At 37.1% G+C, this 27,493-nt stretch overlaps 1 protein-coding gene across 1 annotated transcript in view; it reads right to left on the bottom strand.

Annotated features, from left to right (window-relative positions):
- SLAIN1 (SLAIN motif family member 1) overlaps positions 1 to 27,493 on the bottom strand; it is a 63,586-nt gene that overhangs the window by 14,357 nt on the left and 21,736 nt on the right. The window contains exons 3-4 of the mRNA XM_081302734.1: positions 4,496 to 4,645; positions 1,476 to 1,817 (exon numbers count right to left, since the gene is read on the bottom strand). Coding sequence (XP_081158860.1) covers positions 1,476 to 1,817; positions 4,496 to 4,645 — 492 coding nt within the window. The remainder of the gene's footprint in view (positions 1 to 1,475; positions 1,818 to 4,495; positions 4,646 to 27,493) is intronic.

Here is a 27,493-nt window from a genome sequence, read left to right on the forward strand (position 1 = left end):
ATGTAGAAGGGCCAAATGGTAAGGACAGGACTGGGACTCGGGACCTACTGGACTGCAAAGCCTCTGCTCCCAACCACTGAACTCCTTAGTCAGAAGTGGTCTCTAGAAAAACTACCCTTGCATTCCATTCTCCTTTGTATGCAGAAACCAGATAAGAAATGTTAAACTATTACAGACCCTGAACTATACTACCTTGCTATGAGGAGTTACTTCAAAGTAACCTAATCCTTTCCAAAATGGTGTTTCATGAAAGCAGATACCACTTTTCTAATGTGCAACAAACAGCGGCGTAGAAGAAAACGTCCCCACTGACAATACCAATCAAGAAGCAGAGCTTGAACCTGCCTGACTCTACCACATTGTTCTGCAACATCTGACTAACAAGCCTCAGAGCTGCAACTCCAAGTGCACCGTCTCTCACTTCTGACGTATACCCTTTTGCTGGTATTATGACCTTTTACATTTTAGTCACTATGACATTCCTTACCTAATATTCTTTCAAATTTGAAATTGGAAAATACAGCAAATTATGACCCAACTTTTAAATGATCTCTTGATTAGAAAAATGATACAAGTAGAGAGGAAGAAAAGGTTTTAAAAACTCAAAATGTGCAACAGGTGATCACTAATATAATGTGCATTTTGCCCTAGCAAGATTGTTAAATACCATTGGATCACCCTGAGAAATGGTGCAACATAATAATTAAGGGCTATAACTGTTTAATACAAAATTTTAAGTGGTTGGTTTCTCCATATTGCATGGCATTTGCACATGAGGGTCTGGTTGATCATTAGTACAAAAACACACCGGGCTTAAAAATGTTACATGACTACTCTCCCTATAGTTCTTGGAAGTCAAGAAGTCCAACTCCTGAGCATGGGAGTGAAGGCAAAGGATGAAGAAGACAGAAAAAAATATATGAAAGAATAACACATATTCCAACCCACCATGTTTGACATTAGGACAGGTCAACTTCCAAATACGACAAAAATATCAACCTCCATAATCCTACTGCTATATACAGCTTAATTCCAGATGTTAGGAATCAAAACACATCCCAAACTTCCCCTAAATCTGGATGCAAAAACTGAGTCCGCTCTGAGATCATCGTCCACACTTCCACCATTACTCGGTGCTAGGAGTAGGCACTGGAGGATGGGTGAAGGGTGAAGAACAAAGCAGCTCAGGACCTCACACCACACAGGGCATGAGCATGAAACCTTGGGCTTACATGCCCTGCCTGTCCTACAGGTGGATGAGCAACAAAATAAAGATTCTCCACGTTTATAACTCATCCAAGGCCAGCAACATCAGGGTGGTTTTTATGAAGCCATCAATCTATGAATCTGGGAAACACAATCAGAAGCTGGTCAACTAGAAATGTGAATTTACACCAAACTGATAAGGTCTTGAAGATGAAATTAAATCTGTGAAACACTGGCCACTTATTCTTTAACCATAAAGCACAACCTACCTCCATTGGTCCTATTTGGTTGCTGATCTGGAGTTTGGGCTTGAGGTGAATAATACTGTTGTTGCTGGTAATTATTTGAAGGAAAATACTGGGAACTGGGGCTCTTCCTACAATCCCGAATGCTGGAGAAAGTCTGTGAGTGGGGAATGCCTCTTTGGAAAGGTGAACATCTTGGAAGACGGGGCTGAGGTGGTGGCAAATGATCAAATTCTTCTTCATCCTCCACACTATATTGATCATACTCTTGATCGCTACATGTCACTTTTTTTCCTGAACTCAGCGACACACTGGAACTATGTCTCGACACAGATGCTGAAGTGGATGCATAATCTTGCCTGAGACCTATAACACAACAACAAATGCTGTTATCTTATAATTTCAATCTCGCTAATAAATTACAATTAATGAAATATATATATATATTTTTTATTCTCTCTCTCTCTCTCTAAAAAAAAGAAAGAAATTTGAATATAGTAGCTATCTCAGATTATTTGTGATAGGGACTATGCTACATAATTTTTACAATCTTGCTCAAAATGTAAAACTTATTAATTTAGACTACCTTTTCAACTAAAATTATTATTTATTTCTATTTATCAGAAAGTATGAAATTATACTGTAAGAGTTCAGTTGAAAATGAACAATGCTGTAGAATGATAGGAAAGGTAGCAGAATACAACAATTACTAATAGGGCATTATGTAAAATTGTGGATGTGTAACTGACATGATTCTGCAATCTGCATTTGGGGTAAAATTGGGGGTTCATAACCCACTTCAATCTAATGTATGAAATATGATATGTCAAGAGCTTTGTAATGTTGTGAACAACCAATAAAAAAAATAATGATAAAAAAAACATTAGAAATATTTTTTTTACCTTTTTTTAAAAAAATGCTATTAAATAGTACAATTAATGAAATATATGATGAAAATTTGTGCGAAAAAATTATTCAAATACAGACTCCTTATCTTCTTTTTAGTTAACAAAATACCCCCAAACACACTTACTTACCAAACAGATATCTAATATTAGGTAATTCGGTGTTTCAAAAAAGATTGCCCCAATTTCAGTGATGATTAAATATACCTGCTATGGCTCTATCAATACATATTTATCAATTTCCCTAAATGACCCCCTTTCAAATCTGGAGATGTTTAAGTAATAAAATTCAGAAAAAAAAAATATTCATCCTTAGTTTTCTATAAGTTAGAAGAAACTGAAATAGTCAAAACTCTGCTCAAGAAAGAAATCTCTATAGTCAACTTTCAAAGTTGAAGGAAAAGTTTAAAACCCAAGGCACAAATATTTTCTAACAAGGTCATCTCTCTTTTATTCTTTTTAGTTACTAATATTATCTCTTTCAAAGCCCACTGATGCTTCTATACTTCAGTTTTAGGTCATCCTGCATGATAACGATCTAGAAATTCTCAAACTGTGAGTTGTTCATGATTTAACTTGAACCTTTTTTTTTTTAAAGCAGTCTATCCCCAACTACTTAACTTCTGAAACTGACATCCAATCTTTTAGCCATATTTTTTTAAATGAGAATTTAAATTTATTGCTAATAATGATATAAAATAATTACTTTTCCCCTCAAAATGTATCTTATTAAATCTTGCAAAAGCATTACCATGTTTCCCATAATAGCCATGACCAATTCTGAAAGCAGGAAACTGATATGCTTAAATGACACTTGGCTGTTTCTGTTAACCTGAAAATACAATCCCAAAACAAGTTTAGCCCAGTTGTGTGACATAGATCTTATTGTGCCCTTTGACACTGTTAATGCTTTTGAAGTGGTTTACACCAATTGTTATAATTTTATTGCAGAACTAGTGATAAACGGTCCCATGTCCAATGATCTATTCTTTGACAATTATTTACCCTAAAGGTGTATCAATGCATTTTTAATTGTATGTTTAAGATAACTGTAGAAAAAGACCAATAGAATAGAGAAGAAGGGAAAGTGATGAGGAGAGGAGAAGGAGAAGTATTGGGGACTGAATTAGAGCAAATGCTTTTATACTTATGTCAAAATGAAATTTAAAAACAGATAACCGTAGAATCACATATACTGGTAGGAAATAATGATTATACACTTTACCCAGTTTTCCCCAATGGTAACATTTTGCAAAATTACTGAAGAGCATGATAACCAGGGTATCAACAGTGATTATACTCTGCCCATCTTATTCAGATTTTCCCAGTTTATTCATGTATATATGTATGTATGTATGTATTAGGTTCTTACAGTTTTATTACCTATAGCTTTGTATACTACCACCAGTCAAAATAATGAACAGTTCCAATATCACAAAAATCCTTTGTTTTACCTTGCTATATTTCCTCCTCCTCGTTTCTGAGATCCCACACCCCATTTTCATCCTCAGTAACTAATCTGTCCTCATTTCTAAAATTCTGCCATTTCAGAATGTCATATAAATGGAATTATACAATATGCCATCTCTTGAAATCATCTTTTTTCGCTCAGCATGATTCCCTGAAGCTCATCTAAGATGTAGTATCAATGGTAACTTTTTATGGCCAAGTAGTACTCCATGTTATGGATATATCACAATTTGTTTAAGCATTCACCTACTGAAGAGCATCTATATGAATTTCAGAGTTTGAAGCTATTGCAAATAAAATTGATAAGAATACTTATTTGCAGGATTTTGTATAAACATAAATTTCCAATGCTCTGGGATAAATGCTCAAGAGAACAGGCTACTGAGCCAAGAAAGCTGCGTGTTTTGTTTCTTAGGTAACTTCCAACCTGTTTCCATAGAGGCCATACCAGCAACATCCATATATTAGTGTATTTTTAGTACAAGTATGCCTAACTCCCATGGTGCTCTTATGAATGGTAGAAGCACAAAACAGCTTCACCTATAATGAAGGAAGATACATGAGAAAGATCCAAATTTCTTGCCCATTACCTGGGAGAAGTGCCTGATCTTCCCCCACCACTTGTATTTCAAGTGGAAACCTCACTTTCCTAATTTAAAAAGAACATACTTTCTTCTTGCAGACGAGCCATGATCTGAACATCAGTAAGGTCCTGTAATTTATATCCCATGGAGATAGAATCATCTTCCAGTTCCGAAGTACTCAGCTCACTATCAATAGATGACTGGGGACTGAGAGGAGAGCCCCTGGAGTTGTAACCTAAAACAAAGGAAATATGCTTGTTATTTAAAGAACTGATTATCCATATATACCTTACAGTTAATATATATATATATAGTAGCAATATTTTCCTGTTTCCATAACATCACAAAAAAATGACTAACACATCACAATTTGATACAGTAAACACATCTTCACATACTCATATCTAATAAAACCATGTGACTACTGTTCCTTAAATTCATGTTTTAAAATTAAAAAACAAAATCACTCAGCACTACCTACTAAAGCAATTTTAAGATGATGAATTTCATGTCATTTTTGTGTGTGTGTGGCACTGGGGAGCAAGCCCAGGGACTTGCACATGCTGGCAAGTGCTCTACCACTGAGCCACACAACCAGACTGTCATGTTTTTAATCACAATAAAAAACTCACTGACACAAATATCTAAAGGTATTGTATGAAAATACATATTTATGGACACTTTCAGTTAATCATACATACATGTTTCTGTACTGCTATAAGGGTTTATATAATTTTTAATTATAATTTAATCCGGCCCATTCTTTAATGGATACATACAGTAATATCAAAAATGGAAACTATCACGTTAAAGGCACACATTCATAAAAAGAAACATAAAAAACCCTCATAATATACACCAGTGAGTAATCACGGGAGACTTGGAGGCCACCCACAAAAGTGAAAAAAGCAATGGCTTCAGATACAAGAACCAAAGAAGAAAGGACCCAAATAGAAGAAAGCTGTAGGAATGGAACACACCAGTGCTGAGACAAACAAGGAAATGGTGAGACCTATGGCTATTTTTTCCACCTAGCCCCAGTTTAATTAAAAAAAAAAAAAAAAAAAAACTCCCAGAAAAAAATTAAAAACAAAACAACAACAAAAAACAAAAACAAAAAAACAAGATATAAAGACTTGCAATCTTGGAAAATTGAATCATTATAAAAACTAGTTGTTTGACCCACCGACTATATAAGCACATGAGGCATATGGAAACACACAACAATATGTGTGCTTTTGTAAAAAGGGAAGACAGTCTCCTACACACAATTGAGATCAGTGCTGTTAGAGTACATGTTAATGCTAGGCCTTTTGATATTGAAATAAGGATGCAGCAAAACTCTTCATTATATCAAGATTACCCTCAAACTTTTCAATGAAAGATGAACGTTTGAGTTTAGTGACTGAATTGCAAAGCAAGCAACTAGTCAAGAAGTTGAAATATTACCTGTTCTTTCAGGTGTTAGTATTGCTTTATTTGAGGTTTTAGAGAAGCTGGGAGTATTAATGCCATTGCTATAAGGGCTGAGTCTTGCAACTGGACTATAAGGAAAAGCCAGTGAGGCCGTTGAAGAGAAGAGACTCCGCCATCGGCTAGCTGTCACAGAAGCAAAAAATAGCAGCAGTTAGCTATATACAAGCAGATGTCCATTTGTCAAAAGGAAAAAGGGAAGAGATTTTTTAAAAGAAAGAAAAACAAATCAACTTTTCATAAGAATATCTTAATTGGTTTTCATTTATCTAAGGGAAAAATATGTAAAAATAACCAATTTGAGAATTAGGGTCCCATTTAAACATCCACTAAGAGAAAGCAAATTATTCTTACTTGAATTAAAGTCAATGCCTTCATGAAATAAAATGTATTTGAATTTCTAAATTAGAAATATTTCCCATTTCTGAATAAAGGTTTAAGTACTATAAAATAAAGTTCAGTGTCAAAAGAAAAACTAAATAAAAAAACTTGAAGACTTAAGAAACAGTGCAAAAAGTTCTAATATTAACCATTCACAGTCCTATATTTTTAGGTTAATTTTCAATAAACACAACATGTTGAATAAAAAATCTTTTATACCAATTTGTACTTGGGAGAAACTTAAAATGACTTGTACATCCAAATGACCTTGACCTGAAAATAAGGTTAATGGAAAAATGACAAACACACTAGCAGAAGGGCCTCTAAACCAAAACATTGTGACAGCCGTTTTACATGGCAATGCAGAGATGATTGGTGATTGCTTAAAGTTAAATATATATATATATATATATATATATATATATATATATATATTTATTTCCGAAGTTTTCTACATGGAATATATATTATTTAAATTTTAAAAGTGGGATTCTCAGGGCTGAGGTTGTGGCTCAGCGGTTGAATTCTTGCTTCGCATGTGTGAGGCACGGGGTTCAATCCTCTGCACCACATAAAAATATATAAACTTAACAAAAAAAAAGTGGGATTATCTATGGTATTACTTTAATACTATTTTGATATTGAATTAAAATTTAAAAAAGGAATTATACTTATAATGGGCAGGTAAGATAACTGTTAAATCATCTCATCTGTCCTAGTTTATAAGGGGATGCTATCTTGGGAGGGAGAAATAATCTCTAAATTCCAGGACCACGAAAAAGATCTGAAATTGTAAAATCTTATGACACTGGACATCATTTACTGTCTCTTCTTCACATGGTATAAATCACTGTGTTAGAATGTTTTCTGAAAAGGAATCATTTAGACATCTACTATGCAGGACAGCAGGGAATACAGTAAAGGTACATATAAATCAGGTTAAATTTCGCTTTAAGCAATAACTTGGTTTATATTTATTAGAAATTTGACAAAACTTGGAAGAAACAAGCATAAAATGAACTGCTTTGAAAATCATTTCCCAAGTCCCTTCTAATGAGCAACATTAAGGAGCAGTCCTACAGCTGAGAAGTATTTGAAAATGGGCAGTGGGATGGGGAAAAATTGTAGGATGTGGAGAGTCAAGAAAATAATCAGCTGCCAAACTCAAACTCTTGAGATCCTTGTAAAATCCCATCGACGTTACTTAAAACAGCAGAACATTTCCTTTTACTTTAGCGAGAACTCTTAAGGTAAGCACCATCACATTCCAATTATCTTTTCCTTACGTAGGTGAAAGAAGCCGGCAGGGATGCTTTCAGAATCCACATTTCATTAAGGAGACACAGCCACGAAGCCTGGTTCTCAATTGACTCCAGACATTTATGTCACATATCCATCCATAATTTATTGTACTTAAGCAACTCTTCCCACTCTGAGCCACAGCAGACATGCACTCCCAGTCCCTTGCTTCTGTATCAGTCAACTTGACCAGGAAATATACTGCAAAATAGGGGTTAACGTGCAACACACACTAGGTAGCTGTTCTTGCATCCTCCATTTCCATTATTCAAAGTCTCTCATTAAATATTCTATATTAAAAAAAGGTCAATAGTTCTTTGTGGCTGCTAACTTGCTTAACAGATGATGTTATTTTACATCAGTTTGATTGCTGGCCAGGCAAATTACAGTGACTGTGTGTTCTCACCCACAGATGCAGTGAACGACACATCACAAATAAACAGCATTCATTATTCTGCACAATAACTACTGTGACCCGGCTTCCCTGCACAATGACACAGTTATTGTGGCTGTGACAGCAAGATCCCGGCTAAGAACACAATTAGCATCTATTGCAAGAAAGAATGTTCTACATTGTTCTTCAGCATTGGGGTTTAAAGAAGAGGGAGGAGAGTTATTGTAGAGGCAAGCTCACAAAACAACGATGCTCTATTAATGCCCCCAAGCTTGTAGTGGAGGAGGAGAGGGGGAGAGGAGCGGAAGCATGCACATCCTCCTCACTCTTCACTATGTAGCTGAAGAATCATAAACAGAAATTGCTTTTATAAAGAAAAATATGAAAGAACATTTAAAAAGGTTAGTTTTATCTTTTATATTCAATTAATTAACTATTTTTTCATATAAAGATGTTAAATTATTTAAGAGACACAAAGATGATCAAAATGACCATAGAAAGAGACAATTTTGCCAATGGAGGAAATAAACTACTGAACAATAGCAATGAAATTTTTCTACATTCCTCCAAAGATCTATTTATAAGAAAAACTGGAAATGGCATGGATTTTTTTTTTTCATTTAATTTTCCAGTCCCCAGAATTGTACACAGTTGAGCCCTAAAATAATAATGCACTGAGTAAAGGTATCATACCTGGCAAGGTTTTCTTTCCCAAACTTAAACTGCCTCCCAGCACACAGAGCAACTGCATGCTCCAAGTTCTACTGCAATTTCCTTAAGCCACTCACCACCTCTCTCCATATTACCACTGCCTGCTCTTCAACAAACTGCACCAACATAGGCAGCAAAGCTGTCCTCAGCCAGCCTGAGCGAGCCCACCACCAAAGTTGTCAGTCATCACTTGTAACTGTGTTGCTCTCATCCATTCAATTATGCAGTGGCTTCTCATTTATCCTAAGATCTTAACAGTATTTCACATCATCTCACTATTGCCCTTATCCACTGCTATGTATTTCATGTCCACTTTTACAGTTTTTCTGAAACTACCGTATTAAAAATACACTCCTGGGCTGGGGATGTTGCTTGTCCACTAAGTGATAGAGCACTTGCCTAGCATGCATGAGGCCCTGGTGCCACCACACTGCAAAACAACAGAAACAAAACACACTACTCTTACTGGTTAGACTTTCTACTGTCTCCTTGCCTGATAAGCATTTTCCACTAAAATGAATGTAGTACAGGACTAAGTTGCAGACTGATAAATCATCTTTATGCAAAAAAAAAAAAAAGAGAGAGAGAGAGAAGAGAGAGTTCAACGTGCTTAATGATCTACTTATTAACTTTCTATGTATCTTCAGAGTTGCCTACTTAAATTACAACACCTGTATATTTTTATTCATCATTGTATATCACTAAACTATGAAAAACCCCACAGATCTGATAAATGATAACATGAAGAAAGTAATAAGAACAGAGGGGACAGGACAGGTTTAAGAACCTACAGTTCTTTAATTACCCCCACCAAAAATTATTCTGTGACAACAAAAAAGTTCCCAGAAACTATACATTTCTACCAATCCTTGATCATCTTTGAGCCTAAATTAATAGTAAATACAAGAAATAGCAGGTGGAGTGGCACACACCTGCAATCCCAGCAAGGCTGAGGCAGGAGGATTACAAGTTTGAGGCTAACCTCAGCAACATAGCAAGATCCTGTCTCAAAATCTAAAACATAAAAATAAAAGAACTAGAACTACAGATGTAATTAAGTGGAAAAATGCCCAACCTCTCACTACCTATCTCCTGCAAAGAAAGAAACTATTCAAATTTTGTTGAATATATGTATCTGCACATAATCAAAATCAAATTGAAGTGATTTGACTTAATTCATATAAAAAACATTAACTGATCTAATTAAAATTTCACAATAACCCGCAAAAATTCAGTATTATATTAAAATGAAAAACGTTAAAAAATGAAGCAACATTTTAATATGTTCTGTAGACAAACCATTTTCACACTTTTTCCTCATTACAAAGACAATTCAGTATCTAACACATCTTGACACAGTGCATTCTCAAAACTTCGACAAGTTTAACTCCTTACTTCAAACCATCCTACCACTCCTACCTTGAATCCAGCTGCTTACAGTAACCATAATTTAGTATAATATCTGAACACAGACGTTAGTCTGGACATTTCAATCCAGCTTAGAAGCTTAGTGAAGCTATCAACCTATGAGAACACTTCCTAAAAACTTCTAAGTAACTACTAAATAGTTGAACTTTATCAATCTCAGTCTTATGACCTCCAATACTAAATGATTTTACATCACTAATGGCAAGTACCTGAGACTAGGGTAACCGACCCATCAAAATTAAACAGGAGTCAGTGTCTAGGATAAGCTGGTTCCCACGATGCTGCACTGCACAAATAAAATGAAGGATTATGCCAAACCCATCAGCTGACAATTAATCATGAAAGAGGGTAACAAAGAAAGCAATGAAGCTTCCTTAAAATCTTGAAATGCCATTTTTTTTTTTTTTAAATTGAAGAAATAGTTCGCAATGATGATCATGGTTAGCAGAAGTTCTACACACTCTACCATCAATAACTTACGCATCTCAGCTGCCTGGTTCAGTGGAAAGCCCTGGAGGGCAGTACTCTTACTTCTTCTAGTGGCTTCTCACAGTAGGCTCCATTAGTTATTCTAGAAAAGCAAACCTGATATTCTCTCTATCTTTTTTCCCCATTTCTTATCAAAGAATAAGATCCTAAAAGGCAAAACTCTAATGCACCATGTTCTATTAGCTGTCTCTTGAATCACAGCAGGGGGTCTAAAAGCATCATCCCTCCCCAAGGATGGACCATCTTGGCAGTGTAGAAAAACAGGTCTAGGGCTGGGGTTGTGGCTCAGCGGTAGAGCGCTCACCTAGCACGGTGAGGGGGAGGGGGGTGTCCTGGGATCAATCCCCAACACCACATAAAAAATAAAGAAAGAAAGATGTTGTGTCCGGGCTGAGGATGTGGCTCAAGCGGTAGCGCGCTCGCCTGGCATGCGTGCGGCCCGGGTTCGATCCTCAGCACCACATACCAAAGATGTTGTGTCCGCCGAGAACTAAAAAATAAATATTAAAAAAATTCTCTCTCTCTCTCTCTCTCTCTCTCTCTCTCCCCCCCCCCCTTTCTTTAAAAAAAAAAAAAAAGATGTTGTGTCCAACTACAAATAAAAAATGAAAATATTCAAAAAGAAAGGGCTGGAGATGTGGCTTAAGAGGTAGCGCGCTCGCCTGGCATGCGTGCGGCCCGGGTTCGATCCTCAGCACCACATACCAACAAAGATGTTGTGTCCGCCGAGAACTAGAAAATAAATATTAAAAATTCTCTCTCTCTCTCTCTCTCTCTCTCTCTAAAAACAAAAAGAAAAAAGAAAAATAGGTCTAAAGCAGCCCTGTGTTTTCTTTCCCAGCTTTTAACGGTTCTGATAAAAACTCATTAACAGCAAAATTTAGATGTTTTATTAAAATTTATAGGCTGTTCTCTAATTAAGTCATGATTTTCTATCTCCTTGTTCACACCTCTCTTCTCAGCTAGCCAAATTTATATTCTCTTTTATCATTGACTAATCATCCATGTTTCTGCCTTAAGGAGCTGACCACTATCATTTAAGTCCTATGTAGCCCTGAGCAAAAGAGGGGGTGGGGAAAAAAAGTACCACAAGTTGATTCTGACATGCAATGTTAGAGGCCACTTCCAGAGTCATCAACATTTACCAAGAGATACCAAACAAAACACTGAAGGTGAGTATCCAGAGGTTACCTAAATGTCTTTCATAGAAAACACTACATTGCAGTTCCCTGTCCACGGTCATTCTGGGAAATCTGCCTGGCGTCATGCTCTCGCCTCTTTTACAAACTGGTTTCTCTCTTCACTTGAGTAGGCACTCACTATCTTGGCTGTACAAGACCAGATGCCACAGATACTGAGTTGAATAAAATATGTTGACTGCCTTCCACTCCTTCCCACTCCAATTTCTAAAGAGCTATTGCAGCAGACAAGCTAGTGAGCTGGAGAATTCTATACCTTGCTACAGGAAGAGCAGTAAAAGTACTCAGAACAAAGTGATGACAATAATTCAAGTCTCCACTAGAAGACACTAAGTTTAAAATGACCCTTGAAGATTGAAGCATTTATGGGAATACAATGCTGTTTTGGCTAGAAATAGCACATGTGAACTGACAGAGGCATGAAAGGGTACTGTACAGTCAAGGAATGGTTAATATTCAGGCACAGGGCATATGAAAGAAGAGCTAGGCCTGGACAGGTTGGTGGGATTGGTTTCTGCCCTGTCTTATACACAGCATACACACTAATATACAATTAGTATTTTGACTTGGAGAAGGAGAAACATGATTAGATATGTGTTTTATGATGACATATCTAGTCATAAAATTATTAAGTAAATGGTCAGAGACTAATGACTGGGAGACCTGTTAGGAGGCTTCTCTAGCAGACCTGGTGAGACAAGACAAGGTCTTCAACTAAAGCATGAGTACAACATCTGGTGAGAACAAGTTCAATAAGCCACATCTGATAAAAAGTGGAAATATCCACAAGGAGAAAAAAAAGTGGGTTGAACTAAGATGGTTACGAGACATGCCTAATGTGCTGGAGTCTGGTCCAGAGTTGGAACTCAGGAAACAGGGCTAAAGAGATTCAGGGAACATCAACACATAGGTGTTGGATGAAGGGGGGACACAGGCAGGGAGGAAATCACATACGGGGAATGTTCTGAGGGAAAAGAGAAGAGTTAAGGAAGGAATAATTAATAAGAGAGATCAGTAAAGGAAACTGAGAACTCAGTCAGAAAGCTGAAGGATGGATGGAACCTCAAAAAACCAAAATGACTAATGCAGAAGAGCTGACAAGGGAGCTACGGCCAACAGCCGCAACCACTGCAGAGAAGTCCTGTAGGAGGAGGACAAAGAAAAAGGCTTCTGGCTAGGACAACTAGGTTCCTAATGAGAGAAGTCAACAGAGGAGTGTTAAGAATCAAGCAGACAGAAGATGAAGAAGTAGAAATCTCTGGAGAGAGAACTGGCCACCAAACCAAAGAAAAATGAAACTGTAGCTTGAGGAACATAGGCTCAAGGAGAATGAGATGGTTTTTAGGATTAAGGAGACCTGCATATTCACAGAAGAGGAGGAAAAACACAGTAGAAAAAAGAAAAGGGCAGGCACTGAAGGAAGACCCTGGAGATCCGAGGAATGGGACAGAGATGACCTGCAGGGAGCAGCCTTGGAAGGGGGGTGGGGGCTCCTCTCTTCCTCAGAAAAGACAGAACAGAGAACACAGAGGATGAAGATGGGTTTTAAGGCCCCCTTTTTTGTATAAACTAGAAAGCAATAATTATGATGAGAAGGCGGATGCTGGAAAACACAGCCTCACGTAGGAATGGCCACCACTGGAGACAAGAAAAGCTAACCATGGAGAAGCAAGTCATTGCCAGATGAGTCTGGATAGCATATCTCTGGAACAAAACTAATCTCAACATGTAAACGTCAATAAAACATTTGGAAACATTGTTAAATGTCTGCTTTATGATTCTGTAAAGGATGCTTATCTTATGCAGAAGAGCTGACAAGGATAGTCATGTGTGGTGATGTCCAAGGACTTAAAATCATAATTAGAACAAACCAACAAACCCTAGGGAGTGAAGGTAACCAGTCACTGTGAATTCTAGAGATGATGGGGTAAAAGATCTTGGTAAGAAGAATCTAGATGGGATCTACAAGACATGCATTCCATGTCAGAGATGACAACAGTAGGCTAGCACAGTGGTTAGTAAATGTTTTCTGTAAAGAGTTGGCTAACAGATATTTTAGGCTTTGTTGGCCACAGGGATTGCACTCATAACTACTCAACTCTGACATCATAGCTTGAATGTCACAGAAGACATGCAAATGCTTGAACATAATTGTGTGTTAATAAAACTTTATACACACTGAGTTGAATTTAATAAAATTTCCATGGGGTCATGAAATTATTCTTTTTATTTTTTTTCAACTTTTAAAAACATGAAAGGCATTCCCAGCTGATGAGCACTATGACTACAGGCAAAAAGCCCAATAGGCCATAGTTCATCAACCTGAGCTAACATACATACCAGTTTTGTGATAATTCACTTGGAAAAATGCATGCCGCTAGAACTATACTGCAGGGGTATGTCAGGTATTCAGACATAACAGTGAAGGCTGATGGAACACTTCTTTACTGTAATTTCCCACATTACATTGTCATAAAACCCAACCAAAGACTAAAAGGACACTGGAGTCAGAATCTACTTACCTGAGCCCCTGTCTCCATCCTGCTATGGGCTAGCTTTGATATTTGGAATAAATCATACAACATCTTAATGTTACACTGTTCTCAGATGGAAAAAAAAAAGGTAGTTTGTGGGAGGGCAATAAGCAGGACTACAGTGAGTACAAGATGAAAGTTTGCAACATGCATTTGCAAACTATACAGTGTTTTTAAAATGAACATTTCTACCATATTGTAGCAAAAACACAATCTGAGGGGGAAAATGCTCTAAAAGTTAGGGAGTAGAAAAGAGCATCTGAAGAAATTTTCCACTTTTCACCTTTCCTAATTTTTAGGAAGTTTAACCTAGTCTTCTTGAATGATGGACATGCTCTTTATCTTATTTAGACAATTTCATAGACTTCATGGTTCCTCAAATGTTACCAACTCAGAAGCTAAGTAATGCAGCACGAACCTTCAACAGTTTGATCAGAACATCTGACAGTTCTCTTATTTGTCCAAAGACCACCTCAATGGAAATAAACATCCCAGGCGTCATACTTTTAAGAAATATGGTTTCTTCCCAAACCACATGTTCCAAAAGTCCTATAAATTACCAGATTCCTGGAAAGGAAGGGAAAGGAAGGCAGGCCAGGTTACCAGACTTTGAATCATCTGCTGTATTCCTTCTTTATGCAATAGGTATGCAGGCCTCAGTTCCAAGCCACACAGAGGAATTCAAATGCAGAGCCCTTTACTAATACCAGTTACAGAGTGGTCTAAAATCAGTGAAATTATAAGAAAACTTTAGTATTTTTTATTCTCCTATTAATAAATCAGCAGGAAGTTTTATCTGGACAACAGCATTTTGATTTATGCCAGAAAACTCCAAGGCAGGAAGGCTTTTGGTTCCATAAACCATTCTCTCAGTGCAAACTCCCCAGGTCCATCATGCCAGACCTTTATGTACCGTGAGCCTACAGAAATGCCCAACACAGAGATGCACTCAAATATCTGGACAGATTTCAACAGGAGAATTTAAAAACCAAGATAAAGATGGCACACTACTATTTCACGCTATAATCTGCCTAGACTGAGACAAAAATTAGCCACAGTATGTAAGTAAGCACTGCTGACTTGGTGCCAAGCGGAGCAAGCCCCGAGATCAGGAACATATGGTGTGCAGCTTACTGATCCACTATTTTCTACTGCGTAAACTTGAGTAGCATTAATTTCTCCAAAATGCTCCAGGACCTAATAAATAAGCATATGGGGGCTAGAAAATAGTACTCCTACTTTGAAACAGATATTTATAATGCAATTTGCTTGACATACACAAAATAAAGAAAATTTATAGCTATAATGTATATATCAATTTCAGGTAAAGAGAAGGGCTAAAAAGCCAGAACATGCCCCTAATTGGCGTCTTGGGAACCATTTTAAAAGGTTAAGTCAGTCATTGTGCCCAAACTTCTCAATCTTCAAATTACAACTAGACAAACCTACTAGGTTAACTTGAATCTTTTCCTATAGCTTCCATTCATTCAACCCATGGGGACAAATGCAACAATTTAAAATCAGTAGCTAAGATAGACACACACACACACACACACACATACACACACCCTATGATTTCAGGTCACTGTAAATGTTTAATATTTAAATTTCTAGTTAAATTAAAAATGTAAAAATCCACAAAAGCATGACTTACATATGACCTTTAAGAAACAGCTAACAAAAGTTCATTTATCTACATAACTAATATCTAGAGCTAATCAAGGAAGTCACCTCAACACTATATTTTTAAGATTTTAAAATATAGTTGGTTTGAAAGCAATTAAGGGGTAATATATATCCCTAATGATCAACAGGTAAATGTTTAATAAATATTTGTTTAATGAAAGTTTCAAAATTCCATTCTACTTAGTATATTATAGATAATACTTATTCCATATGGATCAGAATTTCACTTTTTTTTTTTCATTTTTTTTTCACTTTTGATACTGGATTTTGGTAGTTCAAATGCATCCTAGGTATTAAGGGTTTCTTAATAGTTATTATGATGTTAATGGTTATAGTATCTATTTCATCAGAATTTTAAAAAATCAGGCCTTTTTTGCTTCGACCACACACTTCATCCTTTCCTCACTGCCATTTCTGATTAGTGGATCCTTTTGTAGGACTTCTCTAACCAAAATGATCTAAAGAGAAAGCTAAAAAATGAGGTTCTGGAAGGGGAAGGTCAACTTGGAATGTCAACTTGTTCCACTTGATGACTTTCAAAAATTGAAGATAATCTGGCATCTTTAATCTCACCCAGATCAAATCAGTGTTATCCTTATAGTGTGGTCTCTCACTTCACAAGTCATCATCAGACTTCTCAGCTGCTGTTAATAAGGGAGATGAAAATCTAATTTTAATAGAAACTACACTTCAAAGGCATGTTTGAAATTCCCTTTTACGGAAGTGATTTTCCCCTGAGGCCTGCCTGCTACAGCTTACGTCAAACTTCAGGATAGTGAAAGTGCCCACAGAACACGAGTGAGGGCCTCCGTGAAAATAACTTAATCCAGAACCCAGGGAAAAGAATGGCCTTATAATCTGTCCCTGACGTGATTCTGGCATACAGATTATAGACAGCCTCTTTCGATTGAGACTACAGCCACAATGCAAGCCATGACCACCAGCTAGAGTAGCTTCTACATCCTACATGAAATCACTGAGATGTCACAGAACTTAGTTCTCTGAAGAAATAGGAAAAATAATCTCCTATCTGAAAACAGTAGAAAGTAAGTCTAGTGATCACTAATCAAGTCTTCCTGCCTATCAGTGTTCAATGTAGTGGGAAAGCCAAGTTCAGCCCACCATTAGACAGCACCTCTGAGTTCCCCCATAGAAGAGTGATGAGGTCAAAATGCCAAGGTCTCCTGGGCTAAAAGACTCTTCCAGTTAGGGGCACAAAACACATGGCTTATAATCCAGGGGCCTCTGACCCACTCACCTTGAGAGGTGGTAGAAAGCAAATATATAAACAGAGTTTTGATCAAGGGAAAAACTATTTCTTAGACCTAAGTGAAGCCATTCGTGATATTACTCACACAGAAGAACATTAAAATTTACAAAAGAGTCTAAAACAGGAGAGTCTCTTTCCTTTCCCTGCCTAGAACCACTTTTGGAATCTGAAGAAAATTACACAATTAGCATACAACATTAAGTAGGCAGACCAAGTACCACCTTGTTGGTATCTGACTTCCGGCAGACCCTTAGTACACTTGCCCTCCCTTACTGTCCATCTCTATGTCTGGTGGATACTCTGTTTATACGGCCAAGACTTATTTTCAACTCTTTTATAGTTGTGGTTAATACAGCTATAAGGTGATCATTAGATGTGAAAGGACCAAAGGAAAGAAAGTGTTGACACTAGACCCTAACCACCAGGGCAAGAACGTCGTAGAACTAACTGGGAGTAGCTCCCTCTCTTAGTTCATCTCTCTCGGCTTTCCCAGGTCATCTCCGTGGCCACTATTTTCCAGATGTCACATCTTTATCCATGTAACATTTCCATCATTAAGGGAGTAAAACCTTCTAAATTCTTACAAAACCTAAAGTCTTTCCCTTTTATCCCCACATTTGGTTTATATTCTGGGTACAAAATTATAGTTTGAAAATAACTTTCACTCAAAACTTTACATATTCATTTTCCATCTAGCATCAATATTACTTGTGAGATCTCTGATGTCTGTTGCACTGTCAACCACCTACTTCTTTAAACCTTTTTAGGACTGTCTCTTTAATGTTTGAAAATCAACTAGATCTAGGTGGAGGTTTTTCAGGTCCTAGTTCATCCTGAGGACTTCTCTTTCTTCAGCTCCAGGAAATTTTCTTCTGTTATTTATTGGTATTTCCTCTTCTCAACTGTCTATTCTCTAAAAGAGCCCTCACTAAACATTAGAAGCTCTGAGCCCCTAACTCTTCTCATACTGCCATTTCTCTTTCTGGGAGATAACTTTGACTTGATTTCACATAAGTAGTTTGGTTCTTGGCCCTGGCCATTTTAATTTCATTTCCAAAAAGTTAAAAATAACTATAGAGCTTATTTATTTATTTATTTATTTAGGTACCAGGGATGGAACCCAGGGGCGCTTAACTACTGAATCACATCCCCAGCTCTTTTTTTTTTCTTTTGGCATTTTATTTAGAGACAGGATCTTGCTGAGTTGCTGAAGCTGGCCTTGAACTCACAATCCTTCTGCCTCAGCCTCCCCAGACGCTGGGATTACAGGCATGTGCCATAACACCCATCTTTTTTTTTCTTTTTATTTGTTCTTTTTAGTTATACATGACAGTAGAATCCATTTTTAAAGTAATGACAATTTGACTGCATATTTTTTACAGTTTATCTTTCTTTTAAAGGTACATTACTATCAAATCTCAGTCCACAAAACTCTTTATTCCCTCAGATACTAGTTTCCTGCAAATCTAATTGATTTTTCTATTTTGTTCATGCTATTAATTTTTCTAAAAAATAAAGTAAGACTTGGTTATTGGTTTGCTTCTATGAATAACAATAAAGTTAACCTGAACAGGTAATTAGTATAAGGTTCTACATTAGTGCAGGTATTGCCTCTAACTTGAAAAAACCAACAACAGACACTACCATCTATGGGTGGATTACTCCACAAGCAGGTTTCCCATGGACACCTGGACAGGCAGTATCAGGGTGGCTGCAGACCCCAACAGTGCAATGGAAGGGGGAAGAATGCTTTAGAATTTCATTTAATCTGCCTCCCACCCTCTGCTCAGTCCAACATGGGCATCTGAAATTACCCCCAGTTGTTCTTCTCAATCAGGCAGAGATCCCATGCTTAGATCACGCTACCTTCCCTAAGAATATATATCCTGATTTCCTGAGTCTTCCCTGAAGACTGTCCACCTTTAGTCATCATCTTTAGCACTACTCATGTCCTAGCAATTCCCAGTGCTATAATATCCTTTTATTCATCCAACCCTACTCATCTGAAACCACTACAAAAATGGAAGATAAAAGTGAATACACATACAGAAAGACAGACACATAAACACACACACACACACACACACACACACACACACACACATACCCCACTCCTCGAAATGCAATCTTATAACTACAACAATGGAGAATATAACTACGACAGTGGTGAAAAATTAAACTCACAAAAACTGTCAAGTGCATCAAAACTCAAATACACAGCTGGACGTGGTGGTGCACACCTGAAATACCAGCAGTTTGGGAGGCTGAGGCAGGAGGATCCAAGTCCAAAGCCAGCCTCAGCAACACTGAGGCACTAAACAACTCATGGAGACCCTGTCTCTAAATAAAATACAAAGAAGGGCTGGAGATGTGTCTTAGTGGTCAAGTACCCCTGAGTTCAATCCCCAATACCAAAAAAAAATTCCAATATATACAACATTACTACATAAATTTTAAAGTTCTCACACATTATAAATAATTTAGGATATCAACAAATCAAAGCCTTATCTTTTCAAAGTAAATTGCTGTGTAGAGTTTGACCACATGTTTTAGCTACTACTTCTCACATGAAGTCATAAGAAATTCAACACTAATGAGAAAAACTTGGAAGTGCTTTCTTCTACTTATCTAAGTTAAAAAATAAAATCACCCTTTCAAAATTCTAAAGCCTAACCTTACCCACATTCCAAAGAGTTTCTAAAATCACTACTTTATTCAACATAACTTGTCAGATTTCAAAAGAAACCCTGTTTTCTAAGACAATTCAGACAATACTTTGTAACTTTCCTGTTCAGGGTTACATTGTCCATTTGCTTAAAACTATTAAAGGTTTCCCAGACCTCTAAGGATAAAGTCCAGAATCCTTAACAGCCCTGAAAACTCTAAAATTCACTGGGGTCAAGATTTCTCCCAATTTCCTGCCATTCCAGCCTCACCACTATAGCCTGCCAGTCCCTCTCAGGTCACTCACCTCCTCTTACTGCAAGGCCTTTCCAAGCACTGTTCCTATGACCTAAGACACTCTCCCTCCCTGACCCACCCACCAGAGTTACGGGCTAAATATCTTCTCCCACTGATTCTCAAATCTTTGCTGACACATCACATCCTTAGGGAAGTTATTTCTCCAGCACAACCCTCAGATTCTGCTAGGTCGCCTGTTAGAATCATCACACCTATTTTAAGGCTGAGGAAGAAACAGAACAAGAGTTACTACATGTGTCATCTGTTTCTTACATCAGACAGTCCACGCCAAGGCCAGGCGCTAGGCTTGTCCTGCTCCGCCTCCATAATTAGCGCTGGGCCTGCAGCTAGCTAGTACTCAATTCTTCACAACTTAGGTTTTTAATCATTTCTGATTAAGCCCCAGTGTTTCAGAAAAAGTCTAGAATTCTTGCTTAAACTTGACTGTACTTCTTAGAGGTCCCAAGAAACAGGCATAAACATCTATCAAAATAAAACCAATTCCACTGCCATATAGTCAAATTAAATCAACCATTATAGTAGTTTAAAAGCAGTAAAAACTACTCTGGGGGCAAACAGAGGTATAGCTCCATGGTACAGCACACACTTGCATCTGTAAGCCCTGGGCTCAGTACCCAGCACACACCCCCAAGAAAAACTCTTTTAGGAGAAACTCTATAGTATTTTACTTTTTTTTCACAGTACTTATGTCTAGCCCTTTTTATTTTGAGATAGGTTCTCACTAAGTTTTCAAAACTGGCCTAGAACTTGCAATCCTCCTTGCATCAGCAAGGGTATACCACCACACCCACCTCTATTATTTACTTTCCTTTGTGGGAGTAACAAAATAGCATGTCAACTGTAAACTTACTGCAACAACCATTACAGACTGTCATAAGTTATTGGTTACTTTAATAAACACCTTTCTAATTATGGTTGAAAAGACAAAAAAAAAAAAAAAACCCACATTGAAATACATGCACAAGTGACAAAGGATTGTTTAAGAATAACTGACAAACATATTCAGATAGCTGGATGTAATAGATGGAAACTGCAAATTTCATAGAGGCATAATTCCTAATTATTTCTAACTAACTGCACTAAATCACTGCCAATACTGAAACTAATGCATTGAGGTTATTCAGAAAATAATAGCAAAGATGTGATAGAACTCACAGCTATGACAACATATCTTCAATTTCCAGCACACAAGAATAAAGTCCAATATTAGGAGACTCTGTCTCAGCACAAAAAAATTAACGTGATTCCAAATTGTTTTTGCCAATGAAAAATGGAATCTTTGCAAGGCTTACCTAAAATGAACCCTATGGGCTAAGTTTTAACTTTGTGTTTTAAAAGTGAGGGAGCACCTCAAGACTGGAAACATGAGCTGGGAGGGATAGCATTTGGGACCATGCAAGGAGAGACTGGACAGGTTCCAGGCGACAGGCATTTGATAAGCTTTCTAATGTCTCAGTTCAATCTGTGTGGCTTTTACAAAGGAAAAGCCTACCTTTAGAAAACTAGTTGAGTCCACAGCTTTCTTTTTCATTGACTAAATTTAGAAATAAACACCCCATCATAACATCATAACCCCATCATAACTGAAACAAGAATGGGAACAGGTAACACATGAAGATAAAAGAAAAACTCAATGAAGGTGTGGTATCTGTTCACACTTCTTGAGCAAATAACCCTAGAGGAAATGAGAGATGGTCAATGTGAAATATGACCCAACATAGTAACTGTGCAAGACTATGCTCTTTGTGAAAACTACACCCACAGTCCTCAAATGTGACCTGTCCTGATTCAACTGTTATGGACATTCAAGTATCTTAAGTCAAGATAAGCTTTTATTAACTGACCCCAAATTAACTGAGCCACATACTGGGTGTTTCAAATTACTTAGATAAGCTTCTTGATCATTATTTGGTGAATGTCCCAGCCTCATGACTTGGATTTACCAAAAACTCTAGCTTTAGCCTTATTCCAATTTAGGATATCATGTGAGTTAAGCCCTATGGGGTGGATATTTTCCTGTGTAAAAGGTGACAGCAGGGGAAAAGGAAGATGGGCATGTGATGGGCATGTGATGAATGAAACACGGGTCAAGCAGCCCTTATCTGAAGTGCTTGGGACCTAAGTGTTTCAGATTCTGAAACTTCTCAAATTTTGGAATAGTTTCATAAACATAATGAGATATCTTGGGGATGTGATCCAACTCAAAATACAAAGTCCATGTATTTCATATACACCTTAAACATCTAGCCTGAAGGTAACTTTATACAGGGTTTTAAATAATTTTATGCATGAAATAAAACTTCATGGTATGAAATTTTCCACTTGTGGTTTCATGTTGGTGCTCAGAAAGTCGCAGATTTTGGAGTATTGCAGATTCAGAATAGGGATGCTCAACTTATACATGTGGGTCTAAGCACAATCGGAAGAAAGGGAGCAAACTAAGAAAGTTCTTTTCAATTTTTACTATTGTTCAGTAAACTACCTTTCTAAAACTGTTCAGTTTAAGATCCCTAACTCTAACAAGTATTTTTTATCTACAGGTAACAAAAACAAACTTACCCTCTTCCCCATCCTACCGCACCCCCCCAAAAAAAAATGCCAAGAGCCCTGTGGAATCTATTAAATGTCCCTCCTTACATTTAACAGATAAATGGTAAGACATTGAGAGCAGGCCTCTTGTTTGCAATCACAGAGTTAAGTAGTGCTGAGACACTAGAGACACTAAATCTAACTACTTGATTAAAACTCTTTGCACCATTTACATTCAATGACTAGCATTTAACATCTACAGTGTAACAGGAACTATTCCAATACAGGAAAGGGTTCCAGCAGGTAACAAAACAAACTTAAGTCCCCACCCTCAGAACTAACATTTTAATGAACATGATTTTTTGTTGTTGTTTGATTAGTAGGGATACCATTTACAATACAAATGCTCAAGGAGAATTGGTTCCTTTATACATCTAGGAAATTTAAATGAACTCAAATCAGTGCTTGAAACATGTTTAAAAATTGCATTAAGCATTGCGATTCAAAAGAAAACTGAGGTATAGGCCTCTATCCTCAGATTCTGAATCACTGGGGAAAAGACAATGAATCTTGAACACTAAATAAGAGAAGTTAACAGAACAGAGTGCCTTCAAGTGGAAAACTAACATTGTTAGGACCATCTTTAAAAGATGAAAACCAACCAAGATTCTGAGCTTTAGTTAAGACCACATACCCCAATCAGTGCTAAGAAAATATTATTCTGTGCTGTCTGTTGTTAATTTTATACAATTAGATTGTAGGTTTGGAGATTCCAGTGATTTACTTTCAACATTGCTTTCTGTATGTTATTTAAAAAAAAAAAAAAGCCACTTATGCCATTCAAATATAATAGGATGAAACCAATATTTAAGTCTTCAATGTCAACAAATTTGTTTTATTAGTATTTATTTAATCCCTTACAACAAATCTAAAAATAAGTATGAGTAGAGAAGAGGCTGAGAACACTTAAGTAACTTGCCTATGCTGATTACTTGATACATAAGAATTTATTAATTATAAAATTTAAATAAAAGTCAGTTTGGAAAAAAGTAAATTTTGGGATATATAATTTTATAAAAAGTTTCTTAGATTCAAGTCAATTAATATTCCACAGAAGACTTTAAGAGTATAAGGTACAATTAGTTTTCTCTAAGAATATATTTTACACCAAAAATAATTATCCTATTGTACCTTAAAAAAAAAATACTCATATATTTAACCAATCTGAAAAACTATCTATAGCTATGAAGACAATATTTCTTAAAACAGTCATAATGTGGATGCTATCTCCCTAAAATAAAATAAATCTTACAAAACATCCTTCTTTTCTCAATTTTTTTTCCAGGAGGCAAAAAAAAAAAAAAACTTCTCCAGAAGGTCAGGTTTGGGAGGCTGATGTGGGGCCGTGTTAAAGCATTTGCCTAGCAAGCTCAGGCCCTGATTGCCATACCCTGAGCTATAGAGTCAGCCAACCCTGGACCAGGATCTCCGAAACCAGGAGTCCCAAATAAACTTTTTTCTCTACATTGTTCTTGTCAGGTCTTTTGGTCACAATGATGAAAAAGCTGACTAAAGTAGACAGCTAACTTACCCCTACACCTAATTTGCAGCCAAGAAATCAACACAGCCTAGGGCAAAAAAACAAAAAAAAAAAGAAATAAAGAAGGGGATGTATAACCAGATCTACCCACCAGAGATATCTGGATCCCCAACATGTTCTGATAGAATTAACCTTTGAGAATTCAAGCTCCCATTCGCCTGCTTCCCGCAGCCAAACAGCTGTGACTCAGCACTAATCCATCCGGATGAAACAACTGGTCAGCCCTTCTCATCCTACAGAGGTAAATGCCTACCGAGCCTTCATAGGTAGTGGCCACAGGTTTGAAACAGGGCTTGGGAGAGACAGTAAGGACCCACCCGTTGCATTGGTCACCCGGCAAAGGGAAACGAACTGTCGCCATTTGCAAGAGATACCACCATGGCAGAGAACTGATGTCATCAGACTGCGGCGAAGGAGATAACCTCATTGAAACCTGCGGCTACAGGTGTGTAATTCCCTAGCCTTCCCTCTCCACACATCGGGGAAACCTTAAGGGCCCCTCCCAGCTCTCCCGTGAGCACGATAGCCAGACCGAGGAAATCAGAGGTGGCTCGGGACCCGCGGCGCGGAACTACCGCTCCCACCAGTGCTGACAGCTGAAGTCTCTTGCACCAGCTACCGGGGGCGTGGCTACCGGAGGGCAAGTAAAATTCGCTGAGGATTCTCAGCCCCAAGCTCTACAAACTTAGGGTCTGAGGGAATAGCAAACTGGAAGAGTGTGCCCAGTCGTTCATGAAAACAGGGCTCCCAGGAGCAGCAGACCTGGCATGTAGCCAGTACTGTGGTGAGCGGCACCCGTGAGAGGGGCCTGGCTAGAGGAAAAGTGGGAAGTGACTAGACACAAGAGGAGGCCCTAGGCACTCAGGATTGGAAACTCGCCCAGTCTGGGAGGAGCTGCTGCACAGTGATTGGTTCCCGCGTATTGACAGGAGAAACTTGGCCTGGTGGGCACAGCGCCACCTACTAGAAGAGAAGTTAATCAAACTCTAAGACTGCATTTATTAGTTTTTTTTTTCTTTTTTTCTTTTCTCTTTTTTTTTGATTTGGGTTTTTCTTTCATTTTCATTTTTCTTTCTTGTTGCTTTTTTAAATTTTTTTTTTACAATTTTTTTTTAATTTTTTTTCTTCTAATTTTAATTTTAATTTTTTTTAATTTTTTTTTAAATTTTTTTTTATTTTTTTATTTCCTATTTTTTTTCTTCTTTTCTCTTTTCATTTCTTTTCAATTATCTTATCCCCCCTTCCTTGAATTCTACCTGCTTACTCTCATTCTCTTTAGTGACTTCTTCCCTTCCCTTCTAATACCTTTCCTCCCAAGCATCAAATAAATTTATAGGAGTAAACAGAAACTCATCAGTCAAACAGAACAAGAAGTAACATGAGCAGCTTCAAAAAGCAAGGAAGAAAAGGAGTACAAACAATGCAGGACAGCCTAAATATTCAGGAGGACCTAGAGTCATCAGAAAAATGGTCATATAAAGAACTCAAGGAACACCTTAGACAGATGGAATGGAACCTTAAAGAGGATACAAGACAGCAAATTCAAGCAGCGAAAGAACACATTGAGAATGAATTACATAAACAGATAAAAGAAGAAGTTAAGCATCTTTATCAGGAGATAGAGATTATAAAAAATAATCAAACAATAATTCTAGAAATGAAGGAAACGATAAACCAAATTAAAAACTCAATTGAGACTATCACTAACAGAGTGGAGCAAGTAGAAGCCAGAACGTCAGATAATGAAGAAAAAATATATCATCTTGAAAAGAGTCTAGCCAACTCAGAAAGGCTGGTAAAAAATCACGAGAAAAACATCCAAGAGTTATGGGATAACATAGAAAAACCAAACTTACGAGTCATCGGGATAGAAGAAGGTAGAGATTCAAACCAAGGGAATGAGTAACCTGCTGAATGAAATAATTACAGAAAACTTTCCAGAAATAAAAAAGAAAACAGATATACAAATTGAAGATGCATACAGGACACCGAGCACACAAAATCACAGTAGACCAACACCAAGACACATTGTTATGAAGATAGCCAATATACAGAACAAAGAGAAAATATTAAAAGCTACAAGAGAAAGTAGACAGATTACATTCAGGGGTAAACCGATAAGGTTAACAACGGATTTGTCATCACAGACAATGAAAGCAAGAAGGTCATGGAACAATGTATTTCAAACACTGAAAGACAATGGATGCCAACCAAGAATTCTGTATCCAGCAAAATTAAGCTTCAGGTATGACAACGAAATAAAAATCTTTCATGATAAACAAAACTTAAAAGAATTTGCAGCCAGAAAATCAGCATTGCAAAGCATTTTGAGCAAAACACTACACGAGGAAGAAATGAAAAACAATAACCAAAACCATCAGTAGGAAGTGCCTCGGTAAACACAGAGGGCGAGGGGAAAGATAATCATGGAGAAACAAACTAAATTTTTTTAAAAAAGGATAAATAATCAAACATGGAATGTTAATGGCTTAAACTCTCCAATAAAGCGACATAGGCTGGTATCATGGATTAAAAAAACAAATCCAACAATATGCTGCCTCCAGGAGACACATCTGATTGGAAAAGACATACACAGGCTGAAGGTGAAAGGATGGGAAAAAATATACCACGCACACGGTCCTCGTAAGCAAGCAGGGGTGGCCATCCTCATATCGAATAAAATCGACTTCAAGACTAAGTTAATCAAAAGGGATAAAGAAGGACATTATATACTGTTAAAAGGAACCATTCACCAACAAGACATAACAATTATCAATATTTATGCACCAAATAATGGTGCTGCGACATTCATAAAACAAATTCTCCTCAAGTTCAAGAATCAAATAGACCACAACACAATAATTATGGGTGACTTCAACACACCTCTCTCACCATTGGACAGATCCTCCAAACAAAAGTTGAATAAAGAAACTATAGAACTCAATATCACAATCAATAACCTAGACTTAACTGACATAAATAGAATATATCAACCATCATCAAATGGATATACTTTTTTCTCAGCAGCACATGGATCCTTCTCAAAAATAGACCATATATTATGCCATAGGGCAACCCTCAGTAAATATAAAGGGGTGGAGATAATAC

Source organism: Spermophilus citellus, assembly GCF_964194105.1.
Source record: "Spermophilus citellus genome assembly, chromosome: 1".
Classification (NCBI taxonomy): Eukaryota; Metazoa; Chordata; class Mammalia; order Rodentia; family Sciuridae; genus Spermophilus; species Spermophilus citellus.